The 22985-nt window shown below is 40.5% G+C and overlaps 1 protein-coding gene and 1 pseudogene across 1 annotated transcript in view; both read right to left on the bottom strand.

Annotated features, from left to right (window-relative positions):
- Positions 1 to 16109, bottom strand: part of LOC135512662 (AT-rich interactive domain-containing protein 3A-like) — a 40960-nt gene extending 24851 nt beyond the window's left edge. The window contains exons 1-2 of the mRNA XM_064934911.1: positions 15878 to 16109; positions 52 to 774 (exon numbers count right to left, since the gene is read on the bottom strand). Coding sequence (XP_064790983.1) covers positions 52 to 392 — 341 coding nt within the window. The 5' untranslated portion in view covers positions 393 to 774; positions 15878 to 16109. The remainder of the gene's footprint in view (positions 1 to 51; positions 775 to 15877) is intronic.
- On the bottom strand, positions 394 to 22985 carry LOC135511446 (R3H domain-containing protein 4-like; annotated as a pseudogene).

The following is a 22985-nucleotide window of genomic DNA, read 5'->3' as shown; positions in this document are numbered from 1 at the left end:
TCAAGGTGAAATGAAGACAACAGGGTAGAAGAATGAGGCAGTCCTACTCACATCTGCTCCTCTTCCACAGAGTCCATCATATCCTTGTACTGCTCCTCTCCTTCCTCATCCTCGTCATCCTCCTCCTGTCCCTTAATGCTGCGCTCTGAAGTGGGGCTGTCTGAGGCCCTCTGCAGCCCCGCCGCCACTGCTCTCATGGCTGCCAGCGCCGCCATCTGGGCGTGCTCCGCCTCGGGGGCAGGGCTTCCCATCAGCTCGTCCCCAATGTGGGCGGAGGTACATCCATGACCCTGCAGAGCGCCACCCTGCTGCAGCTGTTGCTGCTCCAGTTCCATCAGCAACTTGGCCCTCTGCTGCCTGTGAAGGTTCTCCATCACGGCTTGAAGCTTCATCTCAAGGGAAAGTGATGCACCAGTCAGTGGTCTCCTTCCCCTCCCCCTGAACAGCTCCAGTCACAGGGGCCGGTGTGGGCTGCCACCTCTCTAAGTCCTGATGCTGAGGGGCTGGATAGAAGGCCTGACCAACTAACTCAGCGGCTGCAGAGCTCTTTTGACGGGTAGGTTCTTGAAGAGTGGGAAGGATGCTTAGAGCGATGAGACATACACTCGGACACTGTCCACGGCTCCCGAGCCGGAAGACTCTTGTGCCGTTTCTCAGTGCAGGGAAGGTCAGTGAAGTCTCACCACTTAGAAGAGTCCATGTGAGTGCTGTACTTAAGAACTAGTGGCTGAAAATCTCTCTATGTGGACTTCACCGGAAGGGATTTACCAGGGCCTGTGGGAAAGAGACAAACACATGTGAGACAAAGCACCAGCCACTGCTTCAACATTTTTCACATGTTGGTAAGCACATACAGTACCCGTCAAAAGTTTAGACACACCTACTCATTCAAGGGTTGCTCTTTATTTTTACTATTTTCTACATTGTAGAATAATAGTGAAGACATCAACACTATGAAATAACATATATGGAATCAGGTAGTAGCCAAAATAAAGTGTTAAACAAATCAAATTATATTTTCTATTTGAGATTCTTTAAAGTAGCCACCCTTTGCCTTGATGACAGCTTTGCACACACTTGGCATTCTCTCAACCAGCTTTATGAGGTAGTCACCTGGAATGCATTTCAATTAACAGGTGTGCCTTGTTAAAAGTTAATTTGTGGAATTTCTTTCTTTCTTACTGTGTTTGAGCCAATCAGTTGGGTTGTGACAAGGTAGAGGTGGTATATAGAAGATAGCCCTATTTGGTCAAAGACCAAATCCATATTATGGCAAGAACAGCTCAAATAAGCAAATAGAAACAACAATCCATCATTACTTTAAGACGTGAAGGCCAGTCAATTCGGAAAATGTCTATGCATGCCAACCATGTGATCTCAATCAGTTTCATGAGAAGATCTTGAGTTAAGCTACAGCAGGGTTTCCCCAAAGTCGGTCCTCGGGCCCCCCTGGGTACATGTTTTGCACTACACAGGTTATTCAAATGACCAACTCATCATCAAGCCTTGATTGGTTGAATCAGTTGAATAGTGCCGGGGGGGGGGGGGGCATAACCAAGTTTATTTTGCCTGGTGGTGCTCTCTGTTGAGTATTGGCCACCAGTCGAACAATCATTATATAATCGTATCATTAAAAGAGGTGGTATTTTTGTTTTAAAGTAACGTTATACTATGCTATTATATTCAGTTCTGTTATGTTGAATACGGTCATTATGTGATCTTTCAAACATTGATTCAGCTTTCTTAAATGAGCACCATTCGCCAGAGTAGTCTGTTCTCTGGGTAGCCGAACGAGTAGAGACGGTGTGCCAAGTAAAGAATCCTGCACATGCGCAGAAGCTTCTGACCTTTAGCTGTCGGGAAGAGGGGTCTAGAGAACTTGGATCCGCAGCCACTCAGTTTCATTTAAAATGACAGGGTCCGACTGTCTTAGGGTTGACAATTTTATCTTAAAATCACCCATAACTCTCATTGTGACAGGGATGAATGGAGGAAGGGAAATTGAATACAAGCTTAACAAAAAATGTAAACTAGCCTATCTTTCTATGGGGTAACAGGCTCAACGTGTTATGTTCATCAGCTTTTACACTATGATTGAGTGTTTTACCAACATTTACACACACAATGGCTGAAGGACATAAAATGCACCCTATTCATGGTAGGACATATTTTTGGTCAGAAATTCAAATATAAGGGGGAAATCCATGATACAGCCCCGATTTGCATGACCAGTACGTAATTTGTCCAACAAACATTACTCAGAGTATTTTCTAGGATGACTAAGATCTATTTGTACTGTACTCAAATGACTCACATGGACAGCAATTCATAGTGAGACATACCAGATTTGGCTCCTACAGTGCCTTCAGAAAGTATTCATACCCCTTAACTTATTCCACATTTTGTTGTGTTACAGCCTGAATTCAATATGATTTCTTTCTCGCCCATCTACAACCAATACCCCATAATGACAAAGTGAAAATATGTTTTCATAAATTGCTTTACATTTAATTGAAAATTAAATACAGAAATGTCTCATTTACATAAGTATTCACACCCCTGAGTCAATACATGTTAGAATCCCCTTTGGCAGCGATCACAGCTCTGAGTCTTTCTGGGTAAGAGCTTTCCACACCTGGATTGTGCAACATTTGCCCATAATTATTTTCAAAATTCTTCTGTTAAATTGGTCATTAATCATGGCTAGACAATCATTTTCAGGTCTTTCCATAGATTTTTAAGTATATTTAAGTCAAAAACTGTAACTCAAGATATATTCACGGTCTTCCTGGTAACCATCAAATATGGAAAAAGTCAAGGGGGGTGTGAACACTTTCTGAAGGCACTGTAGTTGCTTCTATGGTCTACATTTTGATTGAACAAGGCCTAGGTCACATCTAGGTCGGAACAAAGATAAGCTTTACACATGTTGCTCTAGAAACAAGAGCACACACTGACAGGGATATGAAGACAGATTCTCCAAGCAGGTGTTGAACAGACGAGGTTGCCTCTGGAATGACACCCTGGCCAATACCCTGTACTGATCTGCTTTGGACCACAGGCCTATGACTCTAGTCATGATAGTGTTCAGGATGAATGTGCTTCTCTTACTCATTAAAAAAATATGCTGCTTTCATATAGGATTCACTGTATTTTGCCTGTAAATGTTTTTTTGACCAATGCTTATATGACCCCCTTACAAACAGGCCCATTTTTTTTACCACTTTCTTGCCTGCATACTCATTTTATACCTCCCATGACCATGCTGGGATGCCGGGGAGGAGTGGTAGTAGTGGTGTGCAGATGTGGGTGGGCGTCTATTTGAATAAAGCCATTGAATAAACACCATCCATTATTCATTGGTTTAGGCCGGTCCTAAGAAACATAAGTCTAATAAAATGTATTTTCAAAACAATTAAATGGAATGGTTTGAGTTGAACTATACTACATCCAAACTAATTAAATCAATAGTTCATTATTTTGTTCATTAAAAACAGACGACACACCTACCACGATCACAGTCAACACACATATTTTGTAGTAAGAATATAATGGAATAAAATACAAATAATATTTTTCCCGTCTGAAAATAATAGGAATTATATTTTCAAAAGCTGTCTTGTGTTCATATTTCACGACCTCCGTTGGCTTTTGGAGTTGCCTATACGCGATCGGGCAAAAATAGTAGGCCTACACTTGTTTTGGGCTACATTATTGCATGCTAAATGTTTCTGATCAGTGATAGATGAGCAACGAATAGATGAGCTATACCAACACCACTTGTTTACCGAAATTATTACTAGGTCGTTAAGCGGAAATAAAAAAGTTTTTGCTTTGATACCGGCAATACCTTTCAGATATAAGGAAAAGGCAGAAAAGAAAGTTGGCAGAAAAATGTCTTAGTATGAATGGGATAATAAAGTGACTAAAACAGCACTGGCAAACCTCTTTGTCCCTTCTATGGGCTTGTGTGTCAGGAGACAAGAAATAAACACCAGATGAACAGTTGTATTAGCAGAGGTGAGAGACATTCAATATCAATTCACGCAACATTATTTTCTGCCACAGAGGGCAACTGTGTCACTGCATTTGTTGGATCCAAAAGAGTAGCAATAGAACATCATACAATACATGACCAAAAGTATGTAGACATGCTCGTCGAACATCTCATGCCAAAATCATGGGCATTAATATGGAGTTGGTCCTCCTTTTGCTACTATAACAGGCTCCATTCTTCTGCGAAGGCTTGTCACTAGATGTTGGAACATTGCTACGGTGACTTGCTTCCATTCAGCCACAAGCATTAGTGAAGTCAGGTGCTAATGTTGGGGGATTAGGCCTGGCTTGCAGTCAGCGTTCCAATTTATCCAAAAGGGGTTTGATGGGGTTGAGGTCAGGGCTCTGTGCAGGCCAGTCAAGTTCTTCCACAACGATCTCGACAAACCGTTTCAGATTTACCTTCACTGGAACTAAGGGGCCAAGCCCAAACCATTATTCCTCTTCCACCAAACTCTACAGTTGGCACTAAGCATTGGGGCAGGTAGTGTTCTCCTGTATCTGACAAACCCAGATTAGTCCGTCGGACTGCCAGATGGTGAAGCGTGATTCATCACTCTAGAGAACGTGTTTCCACTGCTCCAGAGTCCAATGGCGGTGACCTTTACACCATTCCAACCGACGCATGGCATTGCGCATGGTGATCTTTGGCTTGTGTGCGACTGCTCGGCCATACTTTTGGCCATATATCGTATCATATTGTATCAAGTTCTATAGCACTATGGTAACAAGTATCTTGTCTGTTTATTGCAACCATAAAACTAGACTTGGGGTTACAGACCAAAACTGTGTTGCTATTACATTCTAAACATACATGTTGAATCATCAACAGTCAAATGCATTGACCATAATTATTTATCTTACGCCAATTTGCAGCCCCCAATGTTTCACAATACAGTTTCATAAGCCAGTGGTTAAGCCCAATTCACAACTGACTGCTTCACGACTGAGTGGTTCTCTAAACTTTTGCACAAAATGTGCTTCCTTATATTTGGAAATATTCCATTACAGAGACACACCATAGCAGAACAGCAAACTGCTTTCAAAGTCTTTGCTGTTCCTGATTCAAATACATTGAATTGTGGGAGGTGTTAGTGGTTTCTCTGCTTCAAATGCCTTTTTTGGTGGCCAACATCTTTGATTTCCCACAGACATGGCAAGATACAGTCCTCACTCTATGTTAGATCATTCATTCATCATTCTGATTGTCAATAGGGAACATTGAAGCGCTGCATCACATTCACCACCATGATATAAATAACTTTGGGACTATGTCAATGATTCGTGTGATTGCATAATAATGCCATTATCATTCATCTTTGTTATGCAAAACGGATGTAGGCGTGGTCAGCCTTCTGGTGCAAACAAGTTATTTTGCGTCACAGGTGGTGAATGGCTAGGGCAAACTTAGTAACTTCAGCTCCACACAATGTGAACCACAACCTTGAGTCAATCACAGTATCATTGCAACCTATTGAAATGTATTTTGGCTTCAAACTACAGCAATGGACACCCATAAGTGATCTGACCATAGGGTTATTGTTGGAGGCTAGATGAAACAGGATGAGGGGGGGGGACTGCCACGAAGCCAACCGGGTGGACAGCTGGTTTAAAAGAAGGATAAAGGACGAATGATGAGAGCTATTGAGTTAATCCTCTGGTTACCTACTGGCACAGAGACCGAGGGAGGGGTGAGGGTGGAAGATTGAGGTCTGAACAAACAGGACAAAAAGATAAGGAAAGCGCTAAGGGTCTAATTCCAACGTGATAAAGGGTCTCTGCCACCTCACATGAAGCGTGCTCTAATATTCAACTATAGTCTCCCAAAGAACGCATGAGACAGTACAGAGCACTAAAATTGTGCATTGGGTAACATTTGTCATTTGCAGTGTATATTTAACCGGCAAGCTGGTATTGGACAGAAAAGCACTAGTTGAGTTTGGAAGTGTGTAGGGATCTCTCCAACATATTCTGAGACTACAGACCACATCTTGACATCTCCTTGTTTGCTTAGAATACAGGTGGAGGCCTTTTGCATACCAGATAACCACCATAAAACACAAGGTCCATTTCTAAAACCTGGTCAATAGTGCTGGTCTTGTTTACTGGTATGTGGTATTCTGTCACATTCCTCCAGGTATTACCTCTGGAGAGAATAACACTGCTTCTATTGAGCCCATTACACTAACAACAAGATCATTCAGAAAGTGTCACCCGCACTTTCCACCGACCTCTTCCACAATACATTCAGCATGGGGCTCAAATCTCAAATCTGATTAGCAAAGCCAGCCATTAAATTGTTGGTCAAATTTCAGAATAATCCTAATCCAATGATCTCCTTATTATAAAAGTTTAGAGGAATTTTGGGGGAGTTTTCAATCAAACACACAAATTCAGCCATTTTGAAAATGCTGACACAGGTAGTAACCTACTGACTATTCACTTCAATATAGTCCTGATGGAATGAAACTGCAAACCAGTTTTTATTCATTTTTCAGAGCAAAAGCATGGTCAATCAATGGGACTGAAAATACATGAAGGATGGATGGATTGACTATTGCCTGTGCTCATCTCTGAATGATAGGCTAACACTAGGCTAGCAACAAGGCTAGCAACAACCCTGCTATCAAGAGCAGCATTGTACTCTCCATTGAGCCATGGGGGGGGAAATAGTGTGACGTGGAAGTCAACATACGATTGGCGCAGTCAGGATTTCAGTTAAGACTAGGGCTGTGGTGATCAAAAATTTTGTCAGCCGGTGATTGTCAAACAATAACTGTCGGTCTCACGGTAATTTACATTAACACATTTAGCATCTCCTGGATTCCACACAGATGCAGACCTTTGGGAACATCTGCATTTAAAAAAAAGTTTAATAAATAGTTCACAAAGAAATAGGTATTCCTATATGCTTAATTTAGAGTTATGTAACTTTAGTTCTACAAACATGGGCTATAGGTTTAGATTTTTAATACACTGTAAGGCTGTATGATGCGACTGTAATGATGATTTCAAAAAAATTTGCTTGAAAGGCATGAGCTCTGCTTTGTTTTTTTGTGTGCAGGCTGTACACACTTTATCAGTCTCTCATTCACAATTTGACAAGCACTTGATAATGCCTCAAATTTCATGGCGGCATCCCCATTGTTTGGCTGTCATGCACCCTAAAAAATCCATGCCTTTTGAAAGCCAATGGCCGTTGTGCTGCAGTGCTGCGTTGTGCCCTTCTCCTTGAGTGCTGCCCGCTCTCACATGGCCCTCAATCACGTGATTGGGTATTTCTCACAGGCTACAAGTGAAGACAGACCCAACGGGGATGCAACTGCACCTGTCCTTATCTAATTCCGAGGTGCATATTGAAGATATTGGAAGAATTGTCCACATTGACTTTTCATCAGCCAACAAGATGAGTAGGTCTAACAAACAGCAAAAGCACTATTCTATGTCAATCTACTATACCCCCGAGTACAAAAGTTGACCTATTCTGTGCTAGAAATAAATATTCCAAAGATAGTCTAGGACAGTTGTGGGATGTGATAGATCCCACTAGCATACAACCACTAGCATCAAAACAATTTTTTAACGCAAAGTGGCTGACGCAACAGATCAGAACGTTTAGTTTTAAATGTCAAATGAAACATTTTTATTAGTCATATGCGCCTAATACAACATCAGGTGTAGACCTTAGTGAAATGCTTACTTTCGAGCCCCTAAACAACAACAATGCAGTTGAATAAAATACAGATAAGAACAAGAAATAAAAGTAACAAGTAATTAAAGAGCAGCAGTAAAATAACAATAGCAAGACTATATACATGGGGGTACCGGTACAGAGTCAATGTGCGGGGCACCGGTTCGTTGAGGTAATAAACTCAGCAAAAAAAGAAACGTCCTCTCACTGTCACCTGCATTTATTTTCAGTAAACTTAACATGCAAATATTTGTATGACCATAACAAGACTCAAAAACTGAAGCATAAACTGAACAAGTTCCACAGACATGTGACTAACATAAATGGAATAATGTGTCTGTGAACAAAGGGGGGGGGGATTAAAATCAAATTAACAGTCAGTAAGTATCTGGTGTGCCACCAGCTGCATTAAGTACTGCAGTGTATCTCCTCCTCATGGAAAGCACCAGATTTGCCAGTTCTTGCTGTGAGATGTTACCCCACTCTTCCACCAATGGCCCTAGCCCTCACCCTCCGATCCAACAGGCCCCAGACGTGCTCAATGGGATTGAGATCCGGGCTCTTCTCTGGCCATGGCAGAACACTGACATTCCTGTCCCACAGGAAATCATGCACAGAACGAGCAGTATGGCTGGTGGAATTGTCATACTGGAGGGTCATGTCAGGATGAGCCTGCAGGAAGGAGTATGTCTTCACCTGTAACGCACAGCGTTGATATTGCCTGCAATGACAACAAGCTCAGTCCGATGATGCTGTGACACACCGCCTCAGACAATGATGGACCCTCCACCTCCAAATCGATCCCGCTCCAGAGTACAGGTCTCGGTGTAACGCTCATTCCTTCGACGATAAACGCAAATCCGACCATCACACTTGGTGAGACAAAATCGCGACTCGTAAGGGAAGAGCACTTTTTGCCAGTCCTGTCTGGTCCAGCAATGGTGGGTTTGTGCCCATAGGCAACGTTGCCAGTGTTGTCTGGTGAGGACTTGCCTTACAACAGGCCTACAAGCCCTCAGTCCAGCCTCTCTCAGCCTATTGCGGACAGTCTGAGCACTGATGGAGGGATTGTGCGTTCCTGATGTAAATCGGGCAGTAGTTGATGCCATCCTGTACCTGTCCCGTAGGTGTGATGTTCGGCTGTACAGATCCTGTGCAGGTGTTGTTACACGTGGTCTGTCACTGCGAGGATGATCAATCAGCTGTCCGTCCGGTCTCATTGTAGCGCCGTCTTAGGCGTCTCACAGTACGGACATTGCAATTTATTGTCCTGGCCACATCTGCAGTCCTCATGCCTCCTTGCCTAAGGCACGTTCACGCAGATGAACAGGGACCCTGGGCATCTTTCTTTTGGTGTTTCAGAGTCAGTAGAAAGGCCTCTTTAGTGTCCTAAGTCTTTATAACTGTGACCTTAATTGCCTAGCGTCTGTAAGCTGTTAAGACACTAACGACAGTTCCACAGGTGCATGATCATTAATTATCTATGGTTCATTGAACAAGCATGGGAAACCATGCTTAGACCCTTTACAATGAAGATGTGTGAAGTTATCTTTGAAAGACAGGGACCTGAAATAGGGACGTTTCTTTTTTTGCTTGTTCATGTACATGGTAGAGATATTAAAGTGACTATGCTTAGAGAGTAGCAGCGGTCAGCGGTGTAAGAGAGGTGGGGCAATGCCAATAGTCTGGGTAGCCATTTGACTAGGTGTTCAGGAGTTTTATGGCTCGACTTGGTGCTCTGGTACCGCTTGCTGTGCGGTAGCAGACAGAACAGTCTATGACTCGGGTGGCTGGAGTATTTAACAATTCTTCCTCTGACACCGCCTGGTATAGAGGTCCTGGATTGCAGGAAGCTTGGCCCCAGTGATGTACTGGGCCGTTCGCACTACCCTCTGTAGGGCCTTGCGGTCGGAGAACAAGCAGTTACCATACCAGGCAGTGATGCAACCAGTCAGGATGCTCTCAATGGTGCAGCTGTAAAACCTTTTGAGGATCTGAGGACCCATGCCAAATCTTTTCAGTCTCCTGAGGGGGATAGGTTTTGTCGTGCCCTCTTCTTGGTGTGCATGGACCATGTTAGTTTGTAGGTCTCAACCTGCTCTACTGCAGCCCCGTCTATGAGAATGGAGGGAGAGGTTGTTGATAAACTGTTATGTTATTTCTTCAGATTATTAGCGCAGTAATACGCACATGGCAGTCGGCTATAAGCGTGAATGTTCCATTAGCAGGAAAACACCATTCTCAAAAGTGACCACAAATGCGGTTATGCACTTAATGCTTTTATCATAAAGGTACATTTTTATGATGAAAATGATCTCCCCCAAACTTGAATCTCACGCACTGCTTATGTATGCCAGCTAGGCTCTACACCCCTTGTAAAGCAGCATAATGTGCTTAATTTTATGAAGTTATTTGGCCACTTTAGTTGTGATACAAATCTTATCAAAACATATAGGCCTATGGGCTAGGCTACATAAGGTGTGCGACTGTCACGCCCTGGTCGAAGTATTTTGTGTTTGTCTTCATTTATTTGGTCAGGCCAGGGTGTGGCATGGGTTTTTGTATGTGGTGTGTTTGTATTGGGATTGTAGCTTGGTGGGGTGTTCTAGTTAAGTCTATGGCTGTCTGAAGTGGTTCTCAATCAGAGGCAGGTGTTTATCGTTGTCTCTGATTGGGAACCATATTTAGGCAGCCATATTCTTTGAGTGTTTCGTGGGTGATTGACCTTAGTGTCCTGATGTCCTTGTTCTGTGTTTATTTACGCCAGTATAGGCTGTTTCGGTTTTCGTTACGTTCTTTGTTTTGTAGTGTTTGTAATTGATTCGTGTTTTACGTTTGTTTATTAAACATGGATCGCAATCTACACGCCGCATTTTGGTCCGACTCTCCTTCCCACCTAGAAAGCCGTAACAGCGACTATGATGGAGGAAAAGTTGCAACAAAAATAAGGCAGTTTCTTATGCTGGGCATTATTCACAAGTGATAGGCTAATAGTCACTCAGACTATTCTTGATTTAATCTTGTCTTTACATATACTAAATAATATGTGTGCGATTCATTTTCAAGCCAGCCGGTGTGGCGGTAATACGGTCATCGCAACAGCCCTAATTGAGACTATACGTTCCAGATTGACCATGTTGAACATGCAGAAGAGTAAACCAGCCAAGTACTTCCAATATAAAAGCTAAAAATCAGAGAATAAGGTTGCTGTAATTGGAAAGTCATCAACAACTTTAATAAAGTAACTAATTCAGTTTGAAAGTTTCTCTACTGCAGCACCAGCAATGGCCATTGCAGTTTTGCTAGTGCTCAATTCTCTAGGTTCTGACACCAGCACTCTGGCTTCTGAATCAATGGTGATCTTAGTATATCAGATCTCCCACGTAACAAACAACTAAACCTTGCACAGCTGTTGCAACTGTAAGACTACTCTTGTATAGGATGAATGACACACACATAGATGTTATATGACCTCTGAAAGGAAATTCTGCCTGTCGATACAGTTAGCTCTCTCTTGTGGATATTGGCCTTTCACTGCCCATTAGCCATTATCATTGTTCCCTGTTTGATCATGTCTGATGCTATTAATTCCTTTAAAAAGCACCATTATTTATATTATTTCCCAGAAAGTTCAGAAACAGCCCTAGAAATGCATTTCCTAGATAAGACGCAGTGAGACTCATTTCCATGTTCACTCTTTAAGTGACACAGGAAAATAATTCTCCCTAAGGACTGAGCTGAAGAGGACGTACTTAATGAGTATGAAGTGTATCTACATTGATACACAAATGCCCCAAACTGGATTAACTTGTTGATTCATACAATTGCAGGGAGGCCATAGTCACCACTAGCCGGCTTCTGCCCAACACCCTGTCTTGAACTTACTCATTGTTACTAGCAAGCTACCACCCAGTACTCTACCCTGCACCTTAAGAGACTGCTGCCCTATGTACTGTACATAGTCATTTAACACTGGTACCTTTAATCATGTTTACATACTGTTTTACCCACTTCATATGCATATACTGTATTCCAGTCATCCTATATAACTGCTGTACATACCTATCCTATTCAGTATATATTTACATTCACACACACGACTGACATTGCTTGTTCTGATATTTCTTCGTATTTTTGGGATTTGTGTGTATTGTTAGGTATACAGCACTGTTGAAGCTAGAAACATAAGCATTTCACTGCACCTGCGATAACAGTACACAATGTGTACACAGCCAATAAAATTTGATTCAATTTAATCTTGTACAATCCAGCCATTGTCTGGGTAAGTGAGGAGCGATAGGCAGGAAACAGCTCTTTGGCATGGATTCCTAATCCAACTTGCTCATTCGTCACACATTCATGCCAGCCAAGGGGTGTAAATATGAAGCGCAAATAAACTCCTAGATGGACACGTGCAAAGCTTTGTGTTGGTCTCAAGGCAGACACCTGTAAGGATAGTACTGGATGACTAGAACTCTGGCTTTCAATATAATTGCACTGGCAGTTGTCCACGCAAAATGTATATCAATGTTATAGGTGGACAAATAACATGGCTCTTCCCACAGAAAGATTCTTACCCAAGCTTCATTCCACCTACATTACATCACTATCAGTCTTCCGGGATTCCCCCATGGCTTGAACCCAAAGAGTGAAGTAGTGATTTTCTTTTCCTTTTTTTTGTCAGGAGAAACACAGAAACGGCTTGTGTGCCAGAAGGACACTTTGATATGTGGGTTTTGGCAAAGGAACAGTTGAAAAACGAGCCAACTCACTACACTTCCCCCTCAAATGGCAGGGAAACTACAGTAGTGGAGTAAAGAGGCATTTTGGGTTTGTGTGGTCACTGAGCAGCAGTAATAGAAAACGCCATACGGTATTACAATTACAGAAGACAACAGATGTCAATTTACATTTTATTGCAACAAATATATCTGAGCAACAACAGGATGATGACAGTACAAAAGTATGGTCACTACAAATAAAGCGCTCAGTTCAAACATACAGTATTTGACAGTTGAAGATTTATCCTCTTTTTAAAACAAATTCTCAATTCATTGACCTTTGTGGTTACTGTTCACTGATACTATAGACTTATTCAAATTGCTTACTTGTCTGTTATGAATATGTCTGGCAAATATCACAAGATGTATGTAATACGGCCAAACTAAATGTGTATTGAGAGGACGGTCATCCTTTGTGACATGAAGTCACTTGAAACCAATTACACTGTAGATGTAAGATTGGATAGTAACAATATTTTACCCATGTCATTTCTATCATAACTATAGCTGATATAAACTGAGCTACATTGAGATATAAACGTGTCTATAAAAACATACATTTCAACAGCAAACAGAGGCCACATTTTTCTTCTTCATATTTTTCCAGTGTGTTCATAAACAACTAAGCTGTTAGGTGAGTCTGTATTTTCACTGCACCTGGGAAAAGGAGACATTCACACAAGGCTATAGCAGAGAACTATTGGACGGATGTTAAGCTCATAGCTTAGAAACACGATAGCTCAGTTCAAATTGGTTTTAGCTATTGTAATGTATCGACAAGGATGAAGATGCTGTCACTGTTCTACAAATTGCCCTTGTTTGATTACTTTTTTAAATGTTTTATAAAATGACTGCTGATTGAATTCCAGATGCAACAACAGGATTAGTGTCGTGTTAGTGGAAATAGTGAATAATTCTGTTATAACACATAATCTATATTGATGATTCAAGACACAATGTGCAGAATCTTGTTTTTTATAGAATTCCTTACATATTCTGTAAGACATAACTAAGTATAATTCCATTAAACAAGAGTATGAAGATCTCCAATAGTTTTTTTCACACAAAAAAACAAGAAATAAAAAGGGAGGGACCAGGAATATTTTCCACAAAAGGAAAAAAAAAAGAAAAAGAAAAATCAGCTGACTCCCCGGCTTCCTAGAAAAATGACATTATCTCTAGACTACCACCATGTACAAATCATATGATAGATGTTACATGTCCAACCAAAAGTACTTGTTTGTTTTCCGGTTCACTATCTCAGTTACAGTTTTCACTTTGATGGAACTACAAAAGCGCTTTCTTAGTGAGCCCAGTTTGCGCTCTGAACACATTCTAAACAATTTCTTGGCCACAACATGTCCAACTGTAACAGAAATTCTGCCTTGACAAGGCATGTTATTCATTAGACTGCCTTCATTATGCAAAGACATTGGGCCTTTAAGATCTGAGCTTGATCGCCCACCATACGTTTCTAATCCAAAAGAGGTCCAATCACTGAGCAAATCCCCCTTTTCTTAACGAGGACTCATTGCAGGCTAATATGGAGAATGGCCCGCCATTGGAAAATGAATATGTATGGGATGCTGCGTTACAGTAGGCTATAATTATGGAAAGGCACAAAGTGAGCAAATATGGCTTCATAATTTGGCATGCTGTCCACACAGATTTCAAGTAGAGATACTACCTTGGCTGGGTATGATAGTGAGATAAAATACTGTTTTGATTGTTATTTGTCAGGCTAACATGAATAAAATAAATCAAACAAACAACATTGCATTTGTGTGTGTGTGTGTGTTTTCTGGACTCTTTTTCCCAAGAGTATATTGTAAGTCAGCCTCTGTATACACACAATGACTGAAAGTCTTAGCAAGTTCTTCCAGAGGTCAACCCTGGTTAGTCATCTCCAATGAAATCACAAATGCCATGCTTACAGCTCACCCAAGGGACATTTTTGTCACACACTTAAAAGAGACTTGTGATGAGTCTTTCTCAAAACCTTCACGGGCCAGAATCAATGTATTACCAAATTGGAACCATAGACACAGGCACCTTATGTCATGATGTAGTAACAGTCAAAGAGATGACATTTGATTGTTGCAGACTTCATTTCCTTCCATACTGCTAGACCCAAAACCCCTTTTTTGGGGGGCACTTACGTAAGACACTTCCTATCCCCTTGCTCTTGCTCTACTTGTTCAAATTTGCCATCTCAACATACAAGTTGGGCTGTCTAAACAAATATAGACATATACATGAATATACCACACATATATACATTATGCACTATAGTTGATACACATGTAGGCATTCATTAGAAATGTACGAAGCAAGGGTGGCTTGTGCAAATTAATATTGGGGGAAACACTGCTTGTGTATTAAAACTCTTAGAAAAAGGAGTTCCAAAGGGGGTTTTCAGAGGAAACCTTGTAGGTTCTAAATAGCACTGTTTTCCTAAGAGTGTAGTGTTTCCCCCTCACCATTCATCTAAATGTAAATGCTGCAACTTTTATGGGTCTACAAAAAGTCAATTCAATTCAAAAACAGGCCAGCAGTGCTGAAAAGGCCCAATTGATTCCATGCTATATCATGTAATTTACCTGATAAATATAATAGGCCCGTTGGTTTTTATATTCATAACTTTCATGAACGTTTTTTGTTTTCTATTTAACTTGGCTTCAGGCCAGTTGTAAATACAGCTACCATATCTGTTTCCAACTTCCCCATTCGCCAAACTAATGTGACCTTCACATTAGTGAGTGGCGCGCGGTCTAAGGCACTGCATTGCAGTGCTAGAGGCGTCACTACATACCCGGGGTCAATCCAGGGCTGTATCACAACCGTCCGTGATCGGGAGTCCCATAGGGCAGCACACAATTGGTCCAGCGTTGTCTGGGTTAGGGGAAGGTTTGGACGATGTAGGCCGTCGTTGTAAATAAGAATTTGTTCTGAACTGACTTGCCTAGTTAAATAGCACACTTATTTATATTAGAAAGTCTATTAATTAATTATTTGCAAATGCAAAACTAACCCAAACTGGATAACTGCAGTTGAAAAGGCTTGACAGAAACATATTGATCACAGATGGATTCCATAATAATAACTGAAGCTTTTATATCATAACGATCATTTAATTACTTGGCACGTCGCCACATATCGAAAAGGGAATGTACTGCACACATGGCAGCATACGATTACATTAGACTGTATCCGATTAGTCAAGTTAAATGAGACGTTATATATATATTTTTTTTAAACAGACAGAATATGACTGGCACTTATTTGTATAAATCCAAATCAAATATGTGAGCCACAATAAGAGAGAGAGAAGGAAAAAAAAAAAACTTACCAAATCAGCTTCCGTTTTGTTTTTGCAAAACATTCCTGATTTCCCCTGAATCTACGGCGTTCTGGTGGTTATTGATTGTACATTTCATATATAGTAGTAAACTGATATCAATTGATTGTGATATTTCTATTCCGTTGTATACACATTATTCGATTTCAACGTATGGCTTTGATTCAGAGGTTACATTGTATCTTTGCCTAATCCAAGGCGTGCTCACGGTCGTAGAGTCAAATCATTGGTTGACAAACAGCAATCGGATGCAAATTCCTAACCTCTGAATCAGAGGGGGCCAACCTACCCCAATACAAAGGGAATGTCGGCAAGTGTAATATATATGTGCTGTCAATGTGGGGGAAATAATTGCATTATAAACCGACTTTATACGTTTCATGTTGTTGAAATAACTTAGAGATGTTGAAACGTGTGCGCGTTCTATAATTCGAGGAATGCGTTAACAATTTTCTGCTTAAGCACACCTCGGCGTAGTCATGGTTGGAAACTTGGCAGATTGTCCCTTGAAATTATAATGAAGACTACCTAACCCATGAAGAGCTTTTGGCGACGTTCCCTTAGTTGGTGATCATTTTAACCCTACAGCGGGTAGGTGGGTGGTGTCTACTGTATGCTTAATATATAGCACAAGAAGTAAACAGACCGAATGAAGAGTTAAGTCCACGCCTCCTAATTATCGCTTATACATTTAACTTATTCCTTACCAAATTTACCATGTGAATTTTCTTGGGAAATAAACGTAAATTATTTCATTATTATAATATTATTAATAATGATTATTATATTAACTATCATTAACGCATAACAATTAATAAGAGAAATCTAGCGTTTCTTCAGAGTTAGACTACTTGTCCTATAAAGGGGTTATGCATTTCAATCACCCAGCAAAGGTTAGCTACAATACAGCTACAGTATTTGTAATTATAAATACCAATTACTAAACCGAAGATAACTGCATGAGCTTTAATACATTAATTAATGATATACATACATTTAAATGATTGTATCAAATTACTACTACTCTCCTTTAATTAATTAAAGAGTCAATAACAGTACAATAATGGTCAAACTACTAACCATAGCAAGAATTAGTTGAAGTCGCCTATTCTTGCCCAGACTGCAATCCTGATGAGTTTTGGCTACTCATTTAAACAAATGTGATACTTGAGCAGAATTGCATTTCTGATTTAAGCAGCGTAATGTGTTGATATCATTTATACTTTTAAATCAGGCTTGAGTCCATATATGTTTTTTTCTTGCCATTGAAGGTGATATAATGAAGAATGTAGACCTTTGGCACAAATTGTATACATTTGTAAAAATCTGGTTTGCAGGTCTGTTTCACTAGTGTAGGCCTACTATATTTTATAGTCAAATGTCCGTTTTAATAATGCTGATGTGAGACAGGACTTAAAGGGGCAATCTGCAGTTGCTACATCTATTTGTTTTACTTATGTATTTATTATGTACCCATTAATTCTTGAAGGATATAGTTCATCTTTCGTGCCCCATCAGAACCCAAAATAAAGCTTGTTTTACTCCATGTTTGTAAATGTAAACAAACCCTATATAGCCTCAAAACATGGTTAAAACGATATATTTGATATAATGGATGGTCATTCAATGAATCCATGGCTCGGTCTATGAATTTGAGAGTGGTTACATTTCTGCAGCCTCATCCCTCAACGTTTAACTGAAACAGGGGCGGGGTGTACGCTTTGTTATTGTTCTAACGGCTGATTGCTGTTTTAAGTCAACTTTCAGCACAAATATTTGAATTGAAGCATAATTTCATTCTTATCAGTATCAACAATTTACCTATAAGACATTTTGTGTCAGTTAACAAATAAACTAAAATAATTTATTGAAGTTTACTGAGGAAAACTTAAGGTTCTTCTAACACATGAAAGATTGTTTAATTTTTTTTATTCTAAGACATTAAAGTGAACTATGCAGAAATCTGTTTCCTGGTTACAAAAATTCTAATAGTTTGCCTAGTTTCGGTTTATGTGACAAAACAAGCAAGTACAGTGTAGAGAAATATTGTAATATCTAAACTGCTGTGAAATTCTTTTCCATAACCAAAAATATTGTATTTTTTGAAGCTGGTGTAAAAAAAAAGATGCAAAAACTAAACTTTAAAACAGCAAGCATAGAAATAGCACACACAGAAATAGCACACATAAAACAGGTATACCCATCTTTGACTTGCTTTCAATGAGAATGTCAGATTTATAACTCAAATTCCTACGTGAATTTTGTCGGGTCACCCAAAAAGTGACATATTTACAGCTTTACCAACATCATGCTGCCATCTAGTGGATAGATTCATGAATCATGGCAACTCTCAAAATAGAATACACTGTCTTGCAAGCAATTTACTGTAGCAGAACTCTTGACAGCGTTGCAAAACAACTCAAATGATCACTAACAAAACATTGTGTCATTTACCATGCACATATAGGCCTATGCTAAATGTGTGATTTATTTCCACACTGCTAACAGGAGGAAATACTGCCAGCAATTGGCCAACTGTAACGGGCGTGACTATGCACCAGGCATATGCACAGACAGGAGTCAACCTGTGCCCGAGCACATACCCCTTTGCCCTCCGACTTGCAAAATGCCCGTTTGGGTGGCGGTAAAATAAGACATGTTTTGTATTAAGTTGTACCATTGTTGCCCTGAACCATCAAGTGTGTTTAGCTAGCGACCTAGTTTAAATATCAACAGTACTGCCACAGCAGCGTAACATTTGATCATCAATATTCGGTCTGATTGGCTGATACGCCCAGCAGAAAGTCAAAAAGGAGTGGCAGCATCAAAGACCCTTGCTCCAACCCAACTCCATCCCTTCCTCAGTCTACAGGAGCCACACAGGTAGTCTAGTCTCTAACTAACCAACGTATAAAACGTAGTATGGTTTAAGTACAAAAATAAATGAACATTAAGTTAAACATACATCCTGAGTTTGTGCTTTCTTTCCCAATTTTCTGAAACTTTGACACAATCAAAGATACACGGTAAAAGCCCACTTTAGAAGTTTGCAGCAGATATTTCATAAAATCATCTTTGGATGCAAGATCTATTGACCAATTGCACATACACTTTTTTTGTTTAGTTCAAGTTTGTAATTGGTTAAACATGTTCAGACTTTCACATTGTGGTACCCAACTCACAGAAAAGTAGATGTTTTGCCAGAGATATTGCATTCTTGTGGGAGGGAGTAGTACACAGCGTTGTACGAGATCTTCCGTTTTTTGGACATTTCTCGCATGGAATAGCCTTCATTTCTCACAAAAAGTATAGACTACCGAGTTCCAAAAGAAAGTTCTTTGTTTCTGGCTATTTTGAGCCTGTAATCAAACCCACAAATGCTGATGCTCCAGATACTCAACTAGTCTAAAGAAGGCCAGTTTTTATTGCTTCTTTAATCAGAACAACAGTTTTCAGCTGTGCTAACAATTGCAAATGGGTTTTCTAATGATCAATTAGCCTTTTAAAATGATCAACTTGGATTAGCTAACACAGGAGTGATGGTTGCTGATAATGGACCTATGTACGCCTATGTAGATATCCCATTAAATCAGCCGTTTCCAGCTACAATAGTAATTTACAACATTAAATGTCTACACTCTATTTCTGATCAATTTGATGTTATTTTAATGGACAAAATTTGCTTTGCTTTCAAAAACAAGGACATTTCTAAGTGACTCAAACTTTAAACAGTAGTGTAATATAGTACCAATCATAAGTTTGGGCACCTGCTCATTACTGGGTTTTTCTTTATTTTTTACTATTTTCTACATTAAAGAATAATAGTGAAGACATAACAACTATGAAATAACATATATGGAATCATGTAGTTACCAAAAAAAGTGTTAAACAAATCAAAATATATTTTATATTTGAGATTCTTTAAAATAGTCACTCTTTGCCTTGACAGCTTTGCACACTCTTGGTATACTCTCAACCAGCTTCATGAGATAGTCATATGGAATGCATTTCAATGAACAGGTGTGCCTTGTTAAAAGTTCATTTGTGGAATTTCTTTCCTTCCTCCTTAATGTGTTTGAGCCAATCAGTTGTGTTGTGACAAGGTAGGGGTGGTATACAGAAGATAGCCATATTTGGTAAAAGACCAAGTCCATTTTATGACAAGAACAGCTCAAATAAGCAAAGAGAAATTACATTCCATAATTACTCTAAGACATGAAAGTCAGCAGTAGCCTCTCAAAGCTAAATTAATAAATCAATAACATCCTTCCATCTCATTTGTCTGGAAATGAGTTAATTGGGTCATCATTTCCCACAGTATCTATGCAAGTCCAGTCTACATTTTCACCTCGGAAAATCTTCAGAGGGAAAAAGTACCTGCTTCCAAGGTTGGTGGCGTAAACAGAGTGAGGTTGAGCACCAAAGAAACTGAGAATGTTCTCTTCCAAGTACCTCAAGTGTACCCTAAACCAATGTGAGCGAAGGAAGTAAAAGTGTCTATGGCTAGGTTTCCATCCAATTGGTGACAAATTTTCATGTGAATCTACTAAAATCTGTATTAAAAACAATACAGGGATTTTCTCACGAGAGGTATGTTTCCATCAAACTGACATGTTGAGGATAAAAGGATGTGCTGATGACGTAGTGCACATAAACATAAAAATAAATGTTGTGTTCAGATCCCATGTAACAAATAAAGCATAAGTTAAATGGGTTTCTAACTCTACTGATGGTTTTGTCACAAAAACGGTTGCGATAAATTGAAAACGTGCCCATTCTGGTTTTGGCGCAGGTTCTCTAGACAAGAGTTTGCTGTTAAAGTGGACAGGTTAGGCTTATTTGTTGACATATGGATAAGAGCAAGATCATTTTATTTGCTAATTGGCAGCCAAGCACTGATCATCATGTCACCAGCATTCAATAGCCTATACTCGATATTTAGCCTATTGTAAATTTGCATTATCACCGTGCACTTAACCACCATGTGAAGTTCATAATTGTCACGCCCTGATCTGTTTCACTTGTGCTTGTCTCAACCCCCTTAAGGTGTGGCCCATCTTCCCCACTTATCCCCTGGGTATTTATACCTGTGTTCTCCATCTGTTGCCAGTTTGTCTTGTTTGTCAAGCTTACCAACGTTTGTCCTGTCAGCTCCTATCTTTTCCCAGACTCTCTTTTTCTCGTCCTCCTGTTTTTTGACCCCTACCTGACCCTGACTGCCGTTCTGTACCTTTGCTCCACTTCTGGATTACTGAACTATGCCTGACGCTTTGCCTGCCGTCCGTGACCTTTGCTCCTACTCTGGATTATCGACCCCTGATTGCCTTGACCTGTCATTTGCCTGTCATTTGCCTGTCCCTGTTGTTACAATAAACATTGTTACTTCACACAATCTGCACTTGGGTCTTACCTTGATACCTGATAATAATAACTTATTTCACCAGCCTATTAACATTTCATGCTTTTCCACGTTGTGGTGGTAGGCCTACAACGTAACAGCCTATCATCGCATAACTTTACATTTACATCGATATGATGGTTATTATATCAATATTTGCGCATCAAGGCATTTCCACCACCATTTCTCAATTCATTTCATGGACTCCAGTGTCAACATTTATGAATTGAATCGACATTTCCTGTTTCCATCAGCCCTGTCATTGTGTTTTTTATGAGTCAGCTAATTCATCTGCATGAAATGGTTTGATGGAAATCTGGTTAGTATGTGTGGATGATGACACGTGTCACTAGCATGACTAACAGTGTCCCTATGTTTGGTTAAAACACCTCAAACCAAAACATAGGCTTGGCAATTAACTTTCTTTAAAAAGTTAATTTCATGATATCCAATTGACAGTTACGATCTTGTCTCGTCGCTGCAACTCCCCAACAGACTCGGGATAGGCGAAGGTCAAGAGCCATGCATCCTCCGAAACATGACCCGGCAAGCAGCACTGCTTCTTGACACACTGCTCGCTTAACCCGGAAGCCAGCTGCACCAATATGTCGGAGGAAACGGACAACAGAAGTTAGCTTGCAGGAGCCTGGCCCACCACAAGGTGTCGCTAGTGCATGATGAGCAAAGGAAATCCCCCCGGCCAAACCCTCCCCTAACCCGGACTCCCAGTCACGGCCGGCTGTGATAGAGGTAATGAACTTTCAACAGCTTAACGCCACAAGCTTGTTAGGGGAGTGTATGTTGTGGTGTGGCAGGCATTGACCCTGGGCTCTCACCCTCTCTCTGGTCCTTGAGGAGCTTGTTGCAGTTGTTCTCTTGGCCTCTTCCAGAAGGGCTTGCAGCTTCTCCTGCTCCTATCCAGAGCGGTTCATGAAGTCATTCCATTGCTTGGAGAGAGACAACGGGACAATGAGCTACATCTTACCCTTTCAAGTTAGGGGCATTTCGGGAAAAAATGTAGTTATGGGTCGTAGTGGTAAAACATTCACTTGCAACAAGCAAGGCTTTTGAAAGATGTTGGGACCAGTAGAAGCCTACCTCCACATAGTTGCCATCGGTGTAGACCACAGTGAAGTTTGAAGGGAGGGCAGTCACTGCATACCTCTGCCTCATCTTTGGAGCACTCATTTCTATCGAGAAGATGGGCAAGGTAGCAACCTTTTTATTTTTGGACAGAGGAAAAGAATAGGCATCGTTAAATGATGTTGATAAAATGATGTGTGGCTAATGGCTATGACTAATGGATGTGTTCAGACATGCTGCAATCAAGCTAGTGGGTATTGAGAAGATGCTTGTTCAGCACAAATGATATCTGTAGCAACCCAACATCTGCAGCAGAGTGAGAACTTACTGTTCTCCTGCCGCCTTTGGTTCTTCTTGCCTTTGGCTCTGGGTGTGAGGTCAGAGTTGCATATGGCCTGGTTGATGAAGAACTGTTTAGTCTTGATCAGAGACACACATTTGGCGGGAGAGTTGGGCATAGAGCTGCATTTGCGCTCCTCTATCAAGCTGGGGAAAATAGAGAGCATTAAGTTTGAGGACTGATGCATTTGGAGGTGACCTCTTCACAAAATATTGATTTGTTCCTGTGTAGCTAGTTACTTCTAAATGGCCTTACTATTGAATAAAGTAGTATACCAT

The sequence above is a fragment of the Oncorhynchus masou genome, chromosome 24 (genome assembly GCF_036934945.1).
Source record: "Oncorhynchus masou masou isolate Uvic2021 chromosome 24, UVic_Omas_1.1, whole genome shotgun sequence".
Classification (NCBI taxonomy): Eukaryota; Metazoa; Chordata; class Actinopteri; order Salmoniformes; family Salmonidae; genus Oncorhynchus; species Oncorhynchus masou.
The sequence above is the reverse complement of the archived record's forward strand: the minus strand, read 5'-3'. Positions and strand labels throughout refer to the sequence as shown.